The 19,074-nt window shown below is 39.9% G+C and overlaps 1 protein-coding gene across 1 annotated transcript in view; it reads left to right on the forward strand.

Annotated features, from left to right (window-relative positions):
* Nucleotides 1-1,635: 1,635 nt before the first annotated feature.
* The window catches only part of ATAD5 (ATPase family AAA domain containing 5), a gene marked incomplete at both ends in the record, with an annotated part of 34,414 nt that continues 16,975 nt past the window's right edge, over nt 1,636-19,074 (forward strand). The window contains 7 exons of the mRNA XM_079725090.1: nt 1,636-1,701; nt 3,942-5,866; nt 6,569-6,677; nt 11,065-11,220; nt 13,168-13,291; nt 13,838-13,919; nt 17,185-17,369. Of these exons, the coding sequence (XP_079581216.1) occupies nt 1,636-1,701; nt 3,942-5,866; nt 6,569-6,677; nt 11,065-11,220; nt 13,168-13,291; nt 13,838-13,919; nt 17,185-17,369 (2,647 nt within the window). The remainder of the gene's footprint in view (nt 1,702-3,941; nt 5,867-6,568; nt 6,678-11,064; nt 11,221-13,167; nt 13,292-13,837; nt 13,920-17,184; nt 17,370-19,074) is intronic.

Raw genomic sequence — 19,074 nt, forward strand, 5'->3', positions numbered from 1 at the left:
AATAGGTAATACTGGCTGGCTTTGGGGCTAAGAGGAAGAGACCGAGTTAGGGGGTGAAAGTCAAACAGACTTTCAGTTTTTTCTGTAATTTTCTAATTGATTTCTCCTCCTCTTCGCCGTCATTCTCCTTGCGCAGCGTTCTTACACTACGTGAGTTATATACAAACGAAACCAAAACAACAAAACAGTTTATATTTAGAAGTGCAGTCTCCCTTCCTGAAAAACCTTATCCGGGGTTAATAATTTTCAAGGAGAAAGTAATTACCACTAATTTCATTGGAGAAACTTGTACCCTTTATGTTGTCCAGACAATAGCAAATACCATAAAGATCTATCTTTATTACGTCAACAGTTAGTATCAGTTTGCATAACCCGACCGAACGAGGTGGCTTCCCGTTACTATTTGACAGGTGTATTTACATGACTTGTTTCAGCTCTTCCATACCGTGTAGTTAAAACTAGCACTCAGACAAAATAAACACACTCTCTATATTGCAAGTGCAATGTAAAAAAAAAGTAAAGCTAAACATATCCATGAAAACAATGCAAATGATGTATGAGATTATCTTCACTGCAAACTAGCAAACTACTGGTACCCAGCAACAACTCGAACACACGCCAGCCAGCTGAGGCGACGACCTTGGGCTCCTAGCTGCTCGCGAGGACGAAATCCACGTCCGAGGCGGACCCCGCGGCCCAGCTCCTCGCTCCTGCTGGAGCCGGCCGCCTCCATGGCCTCCCGACAGGCCGGGCAGGGCCGCGGAAGGTCCTAGGAACCGGGATTCCGGGAAGCAGGGAGCATGGTGGGGGTCTTGGCCATGGCGGCGCCAGCTGCTCCCCCTCCGGTGAAGAAATGCCTCCTGAGCTCAATTAGGGGTAAAAAGTCGAAATCTCGGACCCCAAGTGGGCGTATCTCTAGGTAGGACGCTTGGCAAAATAACATTTTATTCCGTGTGGGAGTGTAATCAATTGTTATTCCCTTTTCTGTATTCGAATTTCCACTTTTAAATAGGGGCTAGTCTGGGGCATCAAAAGTATGGGGTTTTAATTCTGCCACCAACGGACTTAGTCAAATCATATCCTCATCAGTGAAACTGGGCTTTAGAAGGTTGAATCTCCGAAGTCCCCGCTGCTTTTAGATTCACGGTAAAACAATCCCGCCTTCCCGCAGGCTTGCCGAAGAAGCATTTTGGCCCTCTCGGCTCACTGTCCGCGCAGCCTCCGGAAGCAATCTAAACTCCGCCCCCTGCACTCTGGACGGCGCGAAAACACAATTGACAAGAACTCCTTCCGAAGCCCGCGGGTAGGTTCTGTGTTCGGCCTGCTTTCCCCACGGGAGACCCAGTCCCGATCACTCAGAGCTGGAGCGCCGGCCTCAGGGGCACCCCGCGCTCACCGACCGAGCCCGAGGGTCTTCGCTGCCCGCGCTTTCTCACCGCCTCTTCCCGCGTTCTTCTTGGCTGAGCTGGGCCCAGCCTCTGCGACCACCCCGGGCCGTGGGCGCGGGGGAGTCCGAGGCGGACCCCGCGGCCCAGCTCCTCGCTCCTGCTGGAGCCGGCCGCCTCCATGGCCTCCCGACAGGCCGGGCCGGGCCGCGGAAGGTCCTAGGAACCGGGATTCCGGGAAGCAGGGAGCATGGTGGGGGTCTTGGCCATGGCGGCGCCAGCTGCTCCCCCTCCGGTGAAAGACTACGGGAATGAGGTAAGTTTGAATATCTCCGAATGTTGGGTGTGAGTGAAAGGTGATCCAGACTTAGGATCTGTGAGGGGAAAGGAGGGATCTGGTGAGGCCCCAGAGTCTGACATTGTGTGGAACAATTGCTGGGGTGTGTCGTTGCTTAAAGACGTGATAGGTCCCTAGAAACATTGGGATTGTGAGATGTTTGCGGGGACCTTAAGATGCCTAGTAAAGGACTAGTTCCCAGATCCTGAAATGTTTCTGGAAGTTGATGTTTTAGTCTTGTGAAATGTTATGGAGGGTCCCAGGGTCAAGTCAGGGGTTCATGATAAGGAATCATAGAACTTTAGCGTTGAAAAGAATCTTTAAGTTCTACCTGTCCACCCAATCACCTGCTCTAGGAATACCGCTTAGATTGTCACTACAGGAATCAAAAAAGGTACGTCATTTAAAAATCACTATCTCGTTGTTCTAGGGCTTAAGATACTGCAGTTAGAAGTCCCAGCTTGGCATGCTGTTATTCTCCAGTGTTCATCAAGTTTCAGTGAAATGTACTAAGCAGTTGTTGTTAAGAGATTCTAATGCCACGAAGTAGTGGAGTAGCATCTAAAAGTAGACGGTTGCTATATTTTTACACCTTTTCACTTCAAGCTCGCATCCTAACTGAAGTATGCAAACAGATGTCTTCGAAGTGAGCCAAGATGTATATTCACTTATTTCGCTGGGACTCTTTCTTACTTTTTAGAATTGAGTACTTTTGTCTGCTTGCTAATAGATGTTATGCTGATACTTCTTTGCTGAAAAGACAGTTGCTCTGCTTGTCTCAGGTGTGAAGAAGGACTTTTGATACTTGAATTACACCGTTCTTGCTTTTTGTTTGCTCAGTTTTCCAGTCTTTTCATTACACTTTCTGCTTTTGGTGCCCTGCTTAGAGGGCTATTTCACAGTAATGATGCTTACTGTTTAGTATTTTAAGGGTAAGGACCTTATACACATTATTTTACTTAATATCAACCCTGTGATGAGGTGTTATTATCTGTATTCTACAGATGAGAGAAGGTTAAGAAGTAATTAAAAGTAAGTTAGGTTAGAAAAATAAGTTAGAAAATTAACAGTAATTTGCTTAAGGTCCCACACTAGTAGATGTCAGAGCCAGCACTTGAACTTAGATCTGCTTGACTCCAGAGCCTATGGTATTGTGCCTCTGATACAAGCTCACGATAATAATACTAACAACTCATTAACATTTTCTTCTAGTACATTTATCATTTCATTTTAAGATGTAAAATTTTAATCTGTCTGTAATTTATTTTGTCTCATATTTATCCAGAGGGTTTAAATTTGTCCCAGTACTATTTATTAACTACTTCTTTGCCCACTAATTTGAGTGCTACTATTATCATATACCAAATTCTTAAATACACACTTATGTCTCTTTCTGGTTTTCTAATCGGTTCTATTAAGTTGCCTGCCTATTCATGCATCAGTGCTATGCTTTTAATCATGATAGCCTTATAATCCATTTTAATTTTCTAGACGTATAAATCCTTTGCTACTTATCTTCAACAGAAAAGGTTTTCTTGTTGTTCTGGCAAGTTTTTTCTAACAAATGAACTGAGGAACTTAAAAATAAAGTTGATGGAGCTTTTTTTTAAGGGTACTAAATAGTATAAGAGGCAGGCGGTAACTCTTAATAGCACACTAAAACACTGAAAAGTCTTATTTGTTTTATTTGTAGTAAATGTCCACTATAATTTTTACTTAATTAGTAAATTTTGGGATCCTAGGCTTGTTCACCATGTACCTGTTTCTTGGAAATAGTTAGAATAATTTCTTTATTTTTAACTAAAACAGTATAAAGGGAATGGAAATAATATTTATAGAGTTCCGAGCATGCATCAGACTTCACATGTTTGTATGTAATATGTTCATTACAAATTCTGTGGGGTGGGTGGTACTATTCAAAGGTTATAGAGTAAACAGAGGCCAACAGTAATTTACACATTTGTATACAAGCATAGGGGGCCTTGAAACTTTTTATTGACACATAATATATAAAGTACACAAATTATAATTGTATAACTTGATGTGACATTGAGATTTGAATGTAGGTTTAACTTTAAAGCTCTTTTTCTTCCTAATATGTAATGTTTATCAACTAAGGGAGCCTTCCTTTTTTTATCGCATTACATAAAATAATAGATCCATGTTTAGAATTTATGTTGCTTGAAATAAGTGCTTTCTTTCTTCTTTTAAACTGATAGGCAAGCAAGAAGCGAAGGACAGTCGATGACAGGACTTCTTGCAAAACAATCACCAAATATTTATCACCAATGGGGAAGACTGGAGACAGGGTTTTCTCTCCACCAAAATCCAGTAATATTCTGGATTATTTTAGAAAGAGTTTACCCACAAATGAGAAAACTCAGACAGCAAAAAAGTACAAGATAAAGTCATCCACACCATTGCCTGCTGACAGTGACAAAGACTGTAAAACACCTTTGGAAATGTCCTCAAATACAGAGAATAAGAAGAGAGGAAAGAGACTTAATTTATCTCATCAACTAAGTCATATTAAAACTGAAAATGAATCTGCAATTGAAATTAACAGTGATGATAGCAAGGAAGACTCCAGTTTAAGTAACAATTTTGTGGAAAGTAGTACTTCTGCTTTACTCTATAAGAAACATGTCGAGGTACTTGCAGAAAGTATTCAAGATACCAAAAAACAATCAAGCACTATGACCTCCAAAAAAAGTTCTAAGAAAGTAAGTCCTAAACAAGAGCCCTCAAAAACTGATCGCAGAAAATTGAGGAAAAGGAAGCACAGAGAGATAATAGATCTATCTGAAAGTTTACCCTTAGCAGAGGAACTAAATCTCCTTAAAAGAGATGGTAATGATAGTAAACAGATAATGCCTTCCCTAACTAATGAAATTGAAAATACTGCAAATGATGCAGAATCTAGAGATAATATAACTAAAACAGCCCAGTTAAATGATAGTACAATAACTGTCTCATATGAGGAATTTTTAAAAAGTCACAACGAAAGTAAAGTAGAACAGGCACAAGACTCTACAGTGTCTATTTGTATTTCTTCTGAAACTGTTGACGATGCAGTCAAAAGTGGTTGTATGACTGACCCAGAAACCTATGAGATTTCCCAACAGGTCCGCTTTAAGACAGTCACTGTTCTTGCACAAGTTCACCCCATCCCCCCAAAAAAGGCAGGGAAAATACCCTCAATTTTCTTGAAACAAAAACAGGTGGAAATGGAAAATAGTCTGTCTCATCCTGAGAATGAACAGACGATTCAGAAAAGAAAATCTAATGTCGTTATACATGAGGAAGAACTAGAATTGGCAGTGTTGGAAGCTGGAGGTTCTGAAGCTGTGAAACCAAAATGCACTCTAGAAGAAAGACAGCAGTTTATGAAAGCATTTAGGCAGCCAACATCAGATGCACTTAAACATGGAGTCAAAAAGTCTTCTGATAAGCAGAAAGAGCTCAATGAAAAATCTTTAAATGAGGAAGGAAGAGACAATAATTCTAAAAAAATCATGGAAAATCCTAATATCCAAGTGGTTTCAAATAGTGGCAATTCACAGACACATGCTGATAAAGGAGGTTTTCCTAAGGAGAAAAGTAAAAAGCTGAAGAAAAAGAATAAAAAAATCTTAGATACTGGTGCTATTCCAGGTGAAAATAGAGAGAGAAATAGTCAAGAGAAAGAATCAACTTTTTCCTTTAAAGAGAAACAAAATCAAAAAAGGCTTAGAAGGAGTTTAAGACAAAAGAAAACAGACGTTTTCAAAAACAGCACATTACTTAACAGCAAAAACCTTGTTTGTGAAGGTGCAGCCAATCACGACCCTCCAAAAATTTCCTCTCCGTGTAACAATAAGTCTTCAAGAAAAACTGGCATACCAGTTAAGGGTAAGGTTATACACTCTAAAGCTGAGACTGAAGACAGCTCGGTATATGTTTCTACACCAAAACGAAGCAGCAGATCTGTAAGAAGTAGCAGCACACCTGCTACAGTCATCGTTAGAGGTACTGATTCTGAAGACGCACAAGACGATAGTCCAGTAAAAGCTTCCACTCCAAAAGCAGCGAACTTATCAGGGAAGCGTAGCTTATATACAGCGGAATTAATAACAGTATCCTCTGATTCAGAGAGTCCTATTAGGTAAAGTTTTGTTTTGTTCTCAAGTTCTAAATATTCTGCATGTATTATTAGATGTGAAGGAAAATATGTCAAGCACTGAAGAATTTTTTTTCTAGAACACAGCTGATTTATAAGAAAAAGAAAACAGGGTTTCAAAAATGTTGCTTATTTTCCATATTTAATTTAAAGTCAGGCATGATTTCAGAAGAATTCTGGATGCATTTTAGATGAGTTTTAAACTCTTATTTATCATAGTTGTGAATTCCTGGAGAAATATCCTCCAAATATGAATTCTGTGCATTTAACAAACATAAGATGAAAAATAAATCATAGAACTTTTTTAGGTAAGCTGAGCCATATACTGTGAGGTTTGGCCAGAAAGTTTGCTCAGGTTTTTCCATAAGATGCTACGGGAAACCCAAATGAACTTTTTGGCCAACTCAACATATACTTGCATGTTGGTTCTGGCTAATCTTAGGGGCTAATTTTCTAGAAAGCTTATGATTTATAAAATGAAACTATATTTTCTAAGAGTTTAACAATGAGTTTGGCTTACTTTTGAATCAGTAATTTGAAACTAATTGGGGGGTGTCTTTTTTCTTTTTCTGTTTCAGAACGGTCGAGAAATTAGAGCCTTAGGTGGTTCCTTTCTGTATATAATTGAAATTCTCACACATTATAATCATATGAATGTTTGTGAATACCTTTTTGGTATTTTTTCAGAATGAAATTCACCAGAATTAGTACTCCCAAAAAATCTATGAAAAAATCTAAGAAAATGTCTAAGAAATCTGACGCAGCTGATGAAGATTTTGAGTCTCCGACTAGAAAGGTAATTGAAATATTAGGGTGTCCTGTAAGTAGTATTCTGTTTTGTAAAACAATAACTATTACTATTGGAAGTGATACGCCAAAAGAAGATTCACATATTTCATAGATTGGTTATGTTAACTAAAACCCTATATTATTTTTTGCTATTTCATTCCACTAGTTAGCTTATTAAGAGATCAACATATCTTATTGTGAGATGAAAGCAATTGATAAAGACAGTATCGTTTACCTAGAAAAAGTTTTCTTAGGGACAGTTATATTCCAATCTTTTTTCTAAGGCTGCTTATGGAAATAAGTGTGACTCAATTTTTAGTTTATTTCTATAGATTAGAGGCTAACAGGTGGGGTCTCTCAACCCTGGTACTGTTGACATTGTGTGCTGGATAATTCTTTGTTGTGGGGAACTGTCTTGTACATTATAGGATGTTTAGCAGTAATCGTGGCCTCTACCCGTGAGATGCCAGTAGCACCCCAACTGCCCTAGCTATGACAACCAAAATATCTCCAGTCATTGCTAAATATCCCCTGGAGGGAAAAATCACCCCCAGTTGAAAACCACTATTCTAAAGGGAAAGGTTGTATATACAAGAATAATTTAGCTGATTTTGTAAAGTAAACTGCTTATCCCTCATGATGAGAGAATTGGATTCTCTCCTGGGTGAGTAGGTACAAGTGTGTGTGTGTGTGTGTGTGTTGAAAAAGCCACGAGGGTGGTTCCGATATAATCCTTGGGTGAAAGCCACTGCCACAGAAAGTTGGTATCGCTTTTGTTTTTATTTAACAACTTTCTTTTTTTTCCCGCTTGGGGGTGCTTCTTATCTCACTCTAGGTACTATGCTTGATACTCTTATCATTAATCTCATAAAGTAAACATTTAACCCTGTTTTGAAGGACAGTGGCGCCGAAGGAGGTGAAAACATTTTTGAGAGTTGACATGATATATGATGGAATTTAAGCTGGGGATGGGGAAAAGGGGTACCAGGGGCTGTTAAATAAGGAGAAAGTAGAGAGCTGTCAGGACGGAAGTTCCTGTTTTAGTCAGGAGTAACCAAGTGTGAGCTGGGAGGACAGGCAGCTAGGTCAGAAAGGAGGGTGTTGGAAATGACTGGTTTTTGAGATGATAGGATTATGGTTGATTTTGATTTTCTTCATTTTTCTGTTTTTTGTTTTTCTATAAACATGAACTTTTTAAAACTTTTATCAGAAAAATAACTATTAGGAAAAAATCCCCAGATTTCAGGTAATAGCAGAACTACATGCCAAAATGCATGTGGATATTTTTTTCACACATTCACTGAAACATGTCTTTCTTAACTGTTTCAATGATTGAGTCGTTAATTTAAATGTAGCTGGATTATTTTGAATTCTAACTTATCCTAAGGTTCATCAGCCTGTCAGAAATTTTGCTGGGGACTTCCCTGGTGGCACAGTGGTTAAGAATCCACCTGCCAATGCAGGGGACACGGGTTCGAGCCCTGGTCCGGGAAGATCCCACATGCCGCGGAGCAACTAAGCCCGTGCGCCACAACTACAGAGCCTGCGCTCTAGAGCCCGCAAGCCACAACTACTGAGCCCACGCACCCCAACTACTGAGACCACACACCTAGAGCCTGTGCTGTGCAACAAGGGAAGCCACCACAATGAGAAGCCCGCGCGCTGCAATGAAGATCCAACGCAGCCAAAAATCAATCAATCAAATAAATTTATGAAAAAGAAAAAAAAATTTTGCTAACACAACAACAAAAATCTGTCACTCTACTACTATAAAGCAGGTTCTTAGCATTCCTAACCTCTTTATGTATGTTCTGAATATCCATGCCTATTCTTTATTTTATTTTATTTTTATTTTTAATTAAAAAAATATTTTTTTCCATACCTATTCTTTTTAATGTTTTTAAAAAACATTTTAAAAGTTTTGGGAATGCCCTGCGGGTCCAGTGGTTAGGAATCCGCGCTTCCACTGCGGGGGCACAGGTTCGATCCCTGGTGTGGGAACTAACATCCTGCATGTCACAAGGAGCAGTGAAAAAAAAAAATTTTTTTTAAGTTTTTAAAAACAGCAAACATTTGTTTAAAAGACACAGTAGTAGGGCTTCCCCGGTGGCACAGTGGTTGAGAGTCCACCTGCCGATGCAGGGGACATGGGTTTGTGCCCCGGTCCGGGAAGATCCCACATGCCGTGGAGCGGCTGGGCCCGTGAGCCATGGCCGCTGAGCCTGCGCGTCCGGAGCCTGTGCTCCGCATCGGGAGAGGCCACAACAGTGAGAGGCCTGTGTACCGCAAACAAACAAACAAACAAAAAAGACGTAGTAGTATATAAATTTAAAAGTGAAAACTTTTAAAAGTTTCTCTTTCCTGTTTAGGGGGAACCCACTTTTTTTTCTTAATTGCTATCTCTTACTTTTTAGAAAGATTCTACTGAACTTTTAAATGCTGCTTATATTATTTATTTATTTGGATTTAATTTTGTTTGTTTGTTTATTTATTTATTTATTTATTTATTTGACTGCCTTGGGTCTTCATTGCTGTGCGTGGGCTTTCTCTAGTTGTGGCGAGCGGGGTCTACTCTTCATTGCAGTGTGCGGGCTTCTCATTGCAATGGCTTCTCTTGTTGCAGAGCACAGGCTCTAGGTGTTCCAGCTTCAGTAATTTTGTGGCACACAGGCTCTAGAGCACAGGCTCAGTAGTTGTGGCGCATGGGCTTAGTTGCTCCATGGCATGTGGGATCTTCCCGTACCAGAGATTGAACCCGTGTCCCCTGCATTAGCAGGTGGATTCTTAAGCACTGTGCCACCAGGGAGGTCCCCAGGGGGAACCCTCTTTTAATAGTTACAAGTTCATCTGTCCAGACTTTTTCCTATCCTTAAATATTTATATGTCATTTTTAAAAGGGATCATATAATGTGAACTGTTTTGCAGCTTGCTTGCTATGTGTTTTTAATCCCAATGTAAAAACCTGTAGAACTCAGAATATGGCAAATACATTATCTGGAAGATAATATTTAAATGCACAAGATCCCTTAGTACATCAGTGGTAGAGCCAGGCCTGAAGGCCAGACTTTATTGTTATCAGTGCTCTTTTCCATACCTACTACCTTTTCAGCCTCTCTCCAAAGGATTCAGCCTAAAAGTGACTAAAATCAAAGAATAGATGCCATGAAGATAATGGGGAAATAACCAATAATTCTAATCTGTACAGACATCTATTTGTTTGTTTGTTTGTTTTGGCTGCACCACGCAGCATGTGGAACTTCGCTGACTAGGGATTGTACCCATGCCCCCTGCACTGGAAGCATGGAGTCTTAACCACTGTACCACTGGGGAAGTCCCCAGACATCTACTTAAAAAAATTTTTTTATATACAGACATTTAATATGGATATCTTTTTGGGTATTTTTCACAAATGTAATTATATTTATCTGAATAGATTTCAAGCAAGAAATAAAGGCAAACTAAGTATAATTAGACACATTTTAATTTCATTTCCTTGGTAAGATTTGAATAACCATTTTTCTGGTCTTTTATTTAGTGTGATCTGTGGTTATATTTTTCTATTATATATGTACTTAGTGGACTTCATTTTTTAGAGCAGTTTTAGGTTCACAGCAAAATTGAGCAAAAGGTATAGATTTCCCATATACCCAGTGCTGTCACACATGCATAGCCTCCCCATAATCAATATCAAAATAGTACACTTGTTATAATTGATGAACTTACATTGACACATCACCCAGTGTCTGTAGTTTAAATTAAGGTTCACTCTTTTTTTTTTAATGAATTTATTTATTTATTCATTTATTTAATTTTTGGCTGCATTGGGTCTTCGCTGTTGCACGCGGGTTTTCTCTAGTTGCTGAGAGCGGGGGCTACTGTTCGTTGCGGTGCACAGGCTTCTCATTGCGGTGGCTTCTCTTGCTGCAGAGCACAGGCTCTCGGCGCATGGGCTTCAGTAGTTGTGGCACACAGGCTTCAATAGTTGTGGCTCACGGGACATAGAGCTCAGGCTCAGTAGTTGTGGTGCACGGGCTTAGTTGCTCCGCGGCATGTGGGATCTTCCCGGACCAGGGCTCGAACCTGTGTCCCCTGCATTGGCAGGCGGATTCTTAACCACTGCGCCACCAGGGAAGCCCCAAGGTTCACTCTTGGTATTGTACATTCTGTGGGTTTAGACAAATGTAAAATGACATGTATCCACTAGTATAGTACTATGCAGAGTAGTGTCACTGCCTTAAAAATCCTCTGTTCTCTGCCTATTCATCCCTTCCTTTTTCCCTGGCAACTACTGATCTTTTTACTGTCGTTAAAGGTTTGCCTTTTCTGTTTTTTTCTATTATTAAATATAAAATATTTGCCAGTAACCTAAAGTATTATTTCATATTTGTGTTTAGGTAAGCAGTGCTTCAAAAAATGTATCCAAAGCAAAACAATTGATTGAAAAAGCAAAAGCTTTACACCTTAGTAGGTCAAAAGCTACTGAAGAAATAGTGACACCTTTAAGGCGTTCGTCCAGACATCAGACGCTCCCTGAAAGGTCAGAAACAGAAGTAAGTATTACAAATATTTATTGATATAAATTCTGTTCTGTTTTTCTGTTTGAAATGGGAGAAGGAAACTGTTATAAAATTATAAGGTAGAATTGTAGGAAGCCCGGAGGTGGTAGAAAAATATCATTTTCCATTCTCTTTTCAAAGGCTTTGGCTCTCTTTTGCTTACAGAATACACTCTGAATCCTTATCAAGTCATTCAAGATCCTTCTTAGGCTGAACTAGCTCCTCCTTTTCCTCAAAACAACCCCCCTTCCTCAAACACACACTTTTTGCTCTGTCATACTAAATTATTCGTTTTGCCCCAAAGGCTGCAATTTTTACTTTTTTCAGTTTGTAGTTTCAGCGTAAAATGTATATTAGGTACTCTCTTCTACCTGAGGAATTCCTATTCAGAGATTAAGATCCTGCTAAATTATGCCACCATCTCTCTCTCTTTTTAAAAAAATATAATAACATGATTTATTTAAAGTGTGCAATTCAGTCGCTTTTAGTATATTCACAGAGTTGTGCATTCATCACCACAGTCAGTTTTAGAATATTTCATTGCCCCCAAAAGAACCCTCATTCTCCTTAGCTGTCACCTTCCTATCTCCCCTCCCCCAGCCCTAGCCAAACACTAATCCACTTTCTGTCTCTATAGATTTGCATATTCTGGACATTTAATACAAATGGTATCCTACCATATGTGTCCTTTGTATCTGGCTTCTGTCATTTAGCATAATGTTTTAAAGCTTCTTCCATGTTGTAGAATCAGTATCTTGTTTCTTTTTATTACCAAATAACACCCCATTATATGGAAATACCACATTTGATTTACCCATTCATCAGTTGATGGACATTTGGGTTGTTTCCACTTTTCGGCTATGAAAAATGCTGTGAGTAATCGACTACGTCCTCTTGAAAGCTTTGCTGATGTCTTCAAGACAAATAGTTTCCTTCCCTATATGTACTTTAATTTACTTTCATGGGGGTTTTTTTTGTATTTAGTCAGTATTACTTTCACTATACTGTATTATAACTAGTTAACTAAACTTTTTTAAAATAAATTTATTTATTTATTCATTTATTTTTGTCTGCTTTGGGTCTTCAGTGCTGTGCATGGGCTTTCTTTAGTTGTGGTGAGCGGGGGCTACTCTTCGTTACCGTGCACGGGCTTTCTTAATTGTGGTGAGCAGGGGGCTACTCTTCATTGTGGTGTGCGGGCTTCTCATTGCGGTGGCTTCTCTTGTTGTGGAGCACAGGCTCTAGGCATGCGGGCTCAGGAGTTGCAGCTCGTGGGCTCTAGAGCACAGGCTCAGTAGTTGTGATGCATGGGCTTAGCTGCTCTGTGGGCATGTGGGATCTTACTGGACCAGGGCTCGAACCTGTGTCCCCTTCATTGGCAGGCGGATTCTTAACCACTGCGCCACCAGGGAAGCTCACTAGTTAAACGATTTACTCATAGATTAGCTCTCCTTCTGTCCCCTAAACCCTGGTGTAAACTTGACACCAACTCTAGAGTTTCACTTTTTTGTGTGTTCCCAGTGCCTGCTGTATTGCCTAACACATAGTAGATGCTCTACAGATGTATGCTGACCACATGAGAACTTACCAGACTTCATCTAATACATATCTAGGATGTATAGTTCTGAAAGGGATTAGCTATAATTTTTATAGCTTGGTTGTATTGATTCTTTTATCTGCAATTTAGTCTGTTCATTGCTTCTTTAAAAAAGAAAACCCATGGTCATAATAAATCCACTCTTTGATCACATGAACTTGTATGATATAAGCACAGACTATTGCCATTCATATCCTGTGTTTTCCGTGTTAGTTTCTGACAGGGAGATGTATGGAGTTGCTAATGTGATTATCTTGTCATGGCTTCTAGCACTGTAATGCTTTTAAAATTTTAATAACATTAATTGTATGTTATTAAAAATTTTTTTTCTTATTCTGTCTTAGGACTCTGTAATAACAGGTTCAAGTCCTACTCCTTTAAAGCATCCTGAGAAAAATCAGAAGAAACTTCAGTGTCTGAATGATGTGTTAGGAAAAAAACTTAACAAGACTCCTAAAAATGTCCCTGGTAATCAGATTTGATAACTTGATTATGAACATTAGAATGTTTTGGGGGGATTATATTGTTCTGAATCTTAATTTTATCTCATTTTGATTTAATCTCTTGTCTTATAAAATATAACCTTTTAATTATATTAAATATTTATATTTTTTTGAGTAAATGAGTAAAGTTATAATGTAATGAAGAGTTTTACAAAAGGTAACTGAGTGTATTTTAAGTGATTGCGTTTCTTTGTATCTATTTAGCCTCAGTTAACTTAGTGGTTCCCAAAGCTGACTGATTATCAAAATCATCTGGTAAATTAAAAAATTTTTTAAATCCTTAGGTCCTTCCCTAGACATACTGACTGAGAATCTCCAGAGGTGGATTGTGGGAATCTGTAGTTTAAAAAGAAGCTCCCCAAGAGATTCTGATATTGATTTTGCCAGGTTGAGAGATCAGCTCATTATAGAAAATTTTTTAAATAAAAAATTTTTTTTAAGTTTTAAAAGCAGCTAGAGGTAAGTGGAGATGATGAACCTTGATACTAACCTAAGCATTTATTTTTCTAAGGAAAAGTGAAAGTCGCGCCTTTATTTCTTACTAGAAAGGCTCAGAAAACAGCTGATCCTGTCCTTGGTTTTGATGAAAGCAGGTCAGTCTGATACAAATTTTAAAATGTCAAAATATTTCATGGAATGTATTTTGCATTCATTTACTTTGATGAGAAAGCATTTATCATTTGAAGCTTTGATAAATCCATTTTAATAGATGACAATATTGACAATGCTACAACTGCAATTTGAAGATCTTGGTCTTTTGCAAACATTTTGTGTCCATCTCTAGACAAAACAGTGGGAAAATAAGCAAACCAAAAATAGCAAAAAGCTGGTTTATGAACTTGTTCAGTAAATATTTAAATACCTACTATGTAGCAGGTGCTGTTTTTGATACTAGGAATATCATGGGGAATAAGACACATTCCCTGTCCTCAGGAGGCTTATACCCTAGAGGAAAGACAATCTCTGATTAAACGTTAATTGGGCCAACAAATGCAAAATTGCAGTGTGCTAAGAAGGAGAGGTACAAAGGTCTATTAAAAGTTTGTTGAGTCGATTTGGTCTGGTCAAGCAAGGATTTTCTGAGGAAATGACATCTGAACTGAAGGATGAGCAGGAGTTCATCAGGAGGTGGAGCAGTGTTCCAGCCAGAGGGCCCATCTGCAGAGTCCCTGTGGCTGGAAGGAGCATGGTAAACACAGGAGGTTGAAGGAATGCCAGTGTGACTTGAGCAGAAACAGCACGGGTGAGAGAAATGAGATTATGCTGGAGAGGTGGCTGCCAGCCCATGTGGGTAGGGCCCTTAGGCCATATGGAAGAATTTTGTCACTATGCTAAGAGCAATGAGAAGCAATCAGAGGGTTTTAAACAGGAGTATGGACATAAACATTTGGATTTTGAAAGTTTAATTTGTCTGCTGGATTAATTTGGCTCTTGTACAGAGAATGGGATGGAGGAGGGATTAGAGTGGATGCAAGGGTTTGGGTGTGAGATGATGGAGGTGTGGACTCAGGTGCTGGAGATGACGTATGAAAAGATTTTAGGAGATAAATTTAAGAACCCTTGATGATTAATTAGACACGGGGGCTGGGGGTGGGAGAGACAAAGGTAGAAGGGTGACACTTAAGTTCTGGACTGTGCCAGTAGATGGCATGATGGAAGAAGACCAGGTTCAGGGACATGAGTTCAGGTTATTTTTTTTTTCCTGTTTCAGTTTTATTGAGGAATAATTACATATTGTTAAGTGCACAAATCTTAAGCATACAGTTTTGATTAGTACACTATATCAAGATATAACATCTTTCTTTTACTCCCTAATGGTTACTTACTCTTTCTGTGTATCACCACCATCACCACCACAACAAAAGGTTACCACTATTCTGATTTCTATTACCATCAATTAGTTTGACTTCTGTTGCCATGGGTTGGTCTTGTCTGTTTTAGAACTTCACGTAAACTTTATATATTCATATATATATTGTTTTGTGCCTAACAGCTCTTGCTCAGTACACACATATTTTTTTAAATCAACTTTATTCAGGTATAATGTACATACAATCATATGCACCCATATTAAGTAAACAGTTTGAGGTTTAACAAATGTACACATCTGTGTGATCGCCACCACAATAGAGAACATTTCATCACCCTCAAAAATTCCCTTTTGCCTCTTTGCACTTCATCCCTGCCTTCCACTCCCAATGCCATGCAACCTGTGATCTGCTTTCTGTTGGTATAGATTAGTTTGCCTTTTCTAGAATTTCATAGAAGTCATACAGGAGGTACACTTTTGTCTCTGGCTTCTTTCAGTCAAAGAATATCAGTAGTCTATTCTTTTTTTATTGCCGAATAGTATTCCTTATACGAATATATTTACCACAATTTATTCTTTTATTGGTGGCCATTTGGGTTGTTTCCAGTATTTACCCATTTACTCATGGATTCCTGTTTTATTCTCTGGGTTTTAACCCATTAATAATTTTAAGGCTCAAATTGCTTCTAATTTGGCCATTGGAAGTCCTTCAGCTTGGTTTCTTTGCCCCTTTGACACATGCTCATCATTTATAGAGCATTTCTTACTTTTTTGAACACAAAGATATTCCAGGCTCATCTTTTATTTGCCCTGCCCCAGCTCTGTAATTAGCCTCTTCTGCAAGGAGCCCTGGTTCCTTTTAGTGGAGGTGCTTATTTTACCTAATGCTCCTGAGGTATCAGTGCTTCTAGGCTTTCTCAGCAGATAAAGCTAGGAAGTACACACACACACTCCCAAAACTATTTCTAACTGCGTATATAATATATGTGTGTATATATATATATATTTTTTTCCCCCCCGGTACGCGGGCCTCACTGTTGTGGCCTCTCCCGTCGCGGAGCACAGGCTCCGAACGCGCAGGCTCAGTGGCCATGGCTCACGGGCCTAGCCGCTCCGTGGCATGTGGGATCTTCCCGGACTGGGGCACGAACCTGTCTCCTGCATTGGCAGGTGGACTCTCAGCCACTGCGCCAGCAGGGAAGCCCTGTGTGTATATTTTTTATTAGTACCTTGTACCCCCTCCTTAAAGTTTACCTTCCGCTCTAGGCACATACTAATATAACTACTTCACCCATCTTTTCGTCCGTCCCTCCAATTAATAGTCAGCAAGGTACACCTCCTCTTTTCTGAGATTAATCTCTTCAGTCTGGCTTTAGATCTCATCTTTTCTTCATTTCTCTCAAATGGGAAAGGAATAGAAATTTTTGAAGCCTCTTCTTAATTACCAACCCAAATTTCAGTTTGCAGAGAATATTACAGTCCTCACTCTATATATGGCAGGCTAGGAAGGGTGTATAAGCCGTGACACACCAGCACCATGCTCTCTCTCCCCTCAGCCACTCCATCATGCCATCCTCCTCTACCCTTTCACCACCCTCCCGCTAAAGTCAAGATTCTTATGATTAGCAATACAAGATAAGCCAGGTGAAACTGAGACATCAATAATAAGGGCCTTAAGGTTCCTGCTATTGTATTGGAAACAATATTACCTTAGAAGTCCTTGTGTTAACTTTTAGAAATGTGGCACTGATTTTGTTTTCTGATTATAATATAAATGTATGTTTAAAAAAAAAAGGAAGACAAAGACATTTTGGTGGATGTCCTTCAAGACATTATTTTCTGTATATACTTATTTTTATTTAATTTTTTTTAACACTGAAAGACTTTCATTTTTACGATAAGCAGAAAAAGAATTTGACCAGCTAACATCTCAGGTAGCTGATTAAATTTTTTCAAATAAAATTAAGAAGTATTTATTGTATAGTTAGTTTATTTTTTAAAGTGTTTATAACCTTAGCTCTCCTTTTCTCACATCATTTTCTTAAAAGTCAAGATGCAACTGAGAAGCCTCAGGATTGTGATGTGCAGTTTAAAGCAAAGCGTGACTTTCTAATGAGTGGTTTGCCAGATTTGTTGAAACGACAAATTGCAAAGAAAGCTGCTGCGTTAGACGTGTACAATGCAGTGAGTACCAGTTTCCAGAGTGTCGTTCATGTTCAGCAAAAAGATGATGGTGAGTTTATTACTATGAAATATTTTAAAATGTTAGTAGTAATATGAAACCATGTAAGTTGGTTTAAGGTGAGACAAAGGTTTAGGTATAATTCTTATGGGGATTTTTGTGGGAATTTAGTGTTTTATCCTCTCTTCTTCAGCCTTGGACTGAGGAAGGGGGTGGGGCAAGAAAGCCAAAGGCATCCTCAGCCCTTTTACCCCTGATGCCAGGGGAGGGCAGGCACATGCGTGGGCCCTTAAGTGAATGCTGTCCAGACAGGCGCTGTGTTCTAAAAGGAAGGCCGTTCCCTTCTGAAATCATAGCCTGTGTGTGAACAGATCATCTTTAAAAATTTGTCAGAGGAGCTCCAGCCCTGTCTTTGTCCAGTCTGCTGTTCACCGTTCAAGGGAAATCTGTTTGCCTCCTTTCCAGAACAGCTTGTGCTGTTTAGTACCACAGAAGTATCTGTGGGCTATATCCTGCCATTGGTAACAGGGAGCTCCATTGGAGCAACAGTGGAGCAACAGTGCTCCATTGCTCTAGTTCAGTCTTTCCTCACAGGCACCGTGCACGAGAGCGAGCTGTTTGCCCAAGCCTTGTAAGGTGGTGTTAGCTTGATCCTGAGCTAATTCTCTTTGGATCCAAGTGCTATGGCAACCACATTCCTACTTGACTTATGTAGTTTTTAATTACTGATAATGTACAAAGCCTTCTATCTTTGCTTTGTTGTTGTTCCTACCTAGAGTTGTTTTGTCAGCACAAAAACAGTTATATTCTTCTCAGCTGGCTTTGCGGTTTGGTTTGGTCTATTCCCTCTATTCATGAAATGTTCACTATGTTCTGTTCTCCTTTCTTTTCCTTTTATGTGTCTGACCTTGATAGTTGTTTTTTTTTTTAACGTTTTTTTTTAAACCCACATTTGTTTATTTATTTATTTTTGCTGTGTTGGGTCTTCGTTTCTGTGCGAGGGCTTTCTCTAGTTGTGGCAAGCGGGGGCCACTCTTCATCGCAGTGCGCGGGCCTCTCACTATCGCGGCCTCTCTTGTTGCGGCGCACAGGCTCCAGACGCGCAGGCTCAGTAGTTGTGGCTCACGGGCCTAGTTGCTCCATGGCATGTGGGATCTTCCCAGACCAGGGCTCGAACCCGTGTCCCCTGCATTAGCAGGCATATTCTCAACCACTGCGCCACCAGGGAAGCCCATGACCTTGATAGTTTTTGAGTTTTGTTTAGCCTCTCTTTTTTGGGGAACTTCCCAGTCAGTCTTTTTAGTAATATTCCACTTTTCTTTTCCTTTTTTTTTTTTTTTTTGTGGTACGCGGGCCTCTCACTGCTGTGGCCTCTCCCGCTGCGGAGCACAGGCTCCAGATGCGCAGGCTCAGCGGCCATGGCTCACGGGCCGAGCCGCTCTGCGGCACGTGGGATCCTCCCGGACTGGGGCACGAACCCGTGTCCCCTGCTTCGGCAGGCGGACTCTCAACCACTGCGCCACCAGGGAAGCCCCCACTTTTCTTTTTTCCCAGTTCTTTCACTGGCCATTCTCTTGATGCAGCCTTTCTTGTTACTTTTACTAGTTCAGTTTTTTTACATATTTATTTATTTAATTTTCTTTTTTGCTGCGTCGGGTCTTAGTTGCGGCACACGGTATCTTCGTTGTGGCGCGTGGGCTCCTCGTTGCGGCGTGCAGGCTTCCCTCTCACTGTGGCGCGCGGGCTCCAGAGCACA

The sequence above is a fragment of the Hyperoodon ampullatus genome (genome assembly GCF_949752795.1).
Source record: "Hyperoodon ampullatus genome assembly, chromosome: 19".
Lineage (NCBI taxonomy): Eukaryota > Metazoa > Chordata > Mammalia > Artiodactyla > Ziphiidae > Hyperoodon > Hyperoodon ampullatus.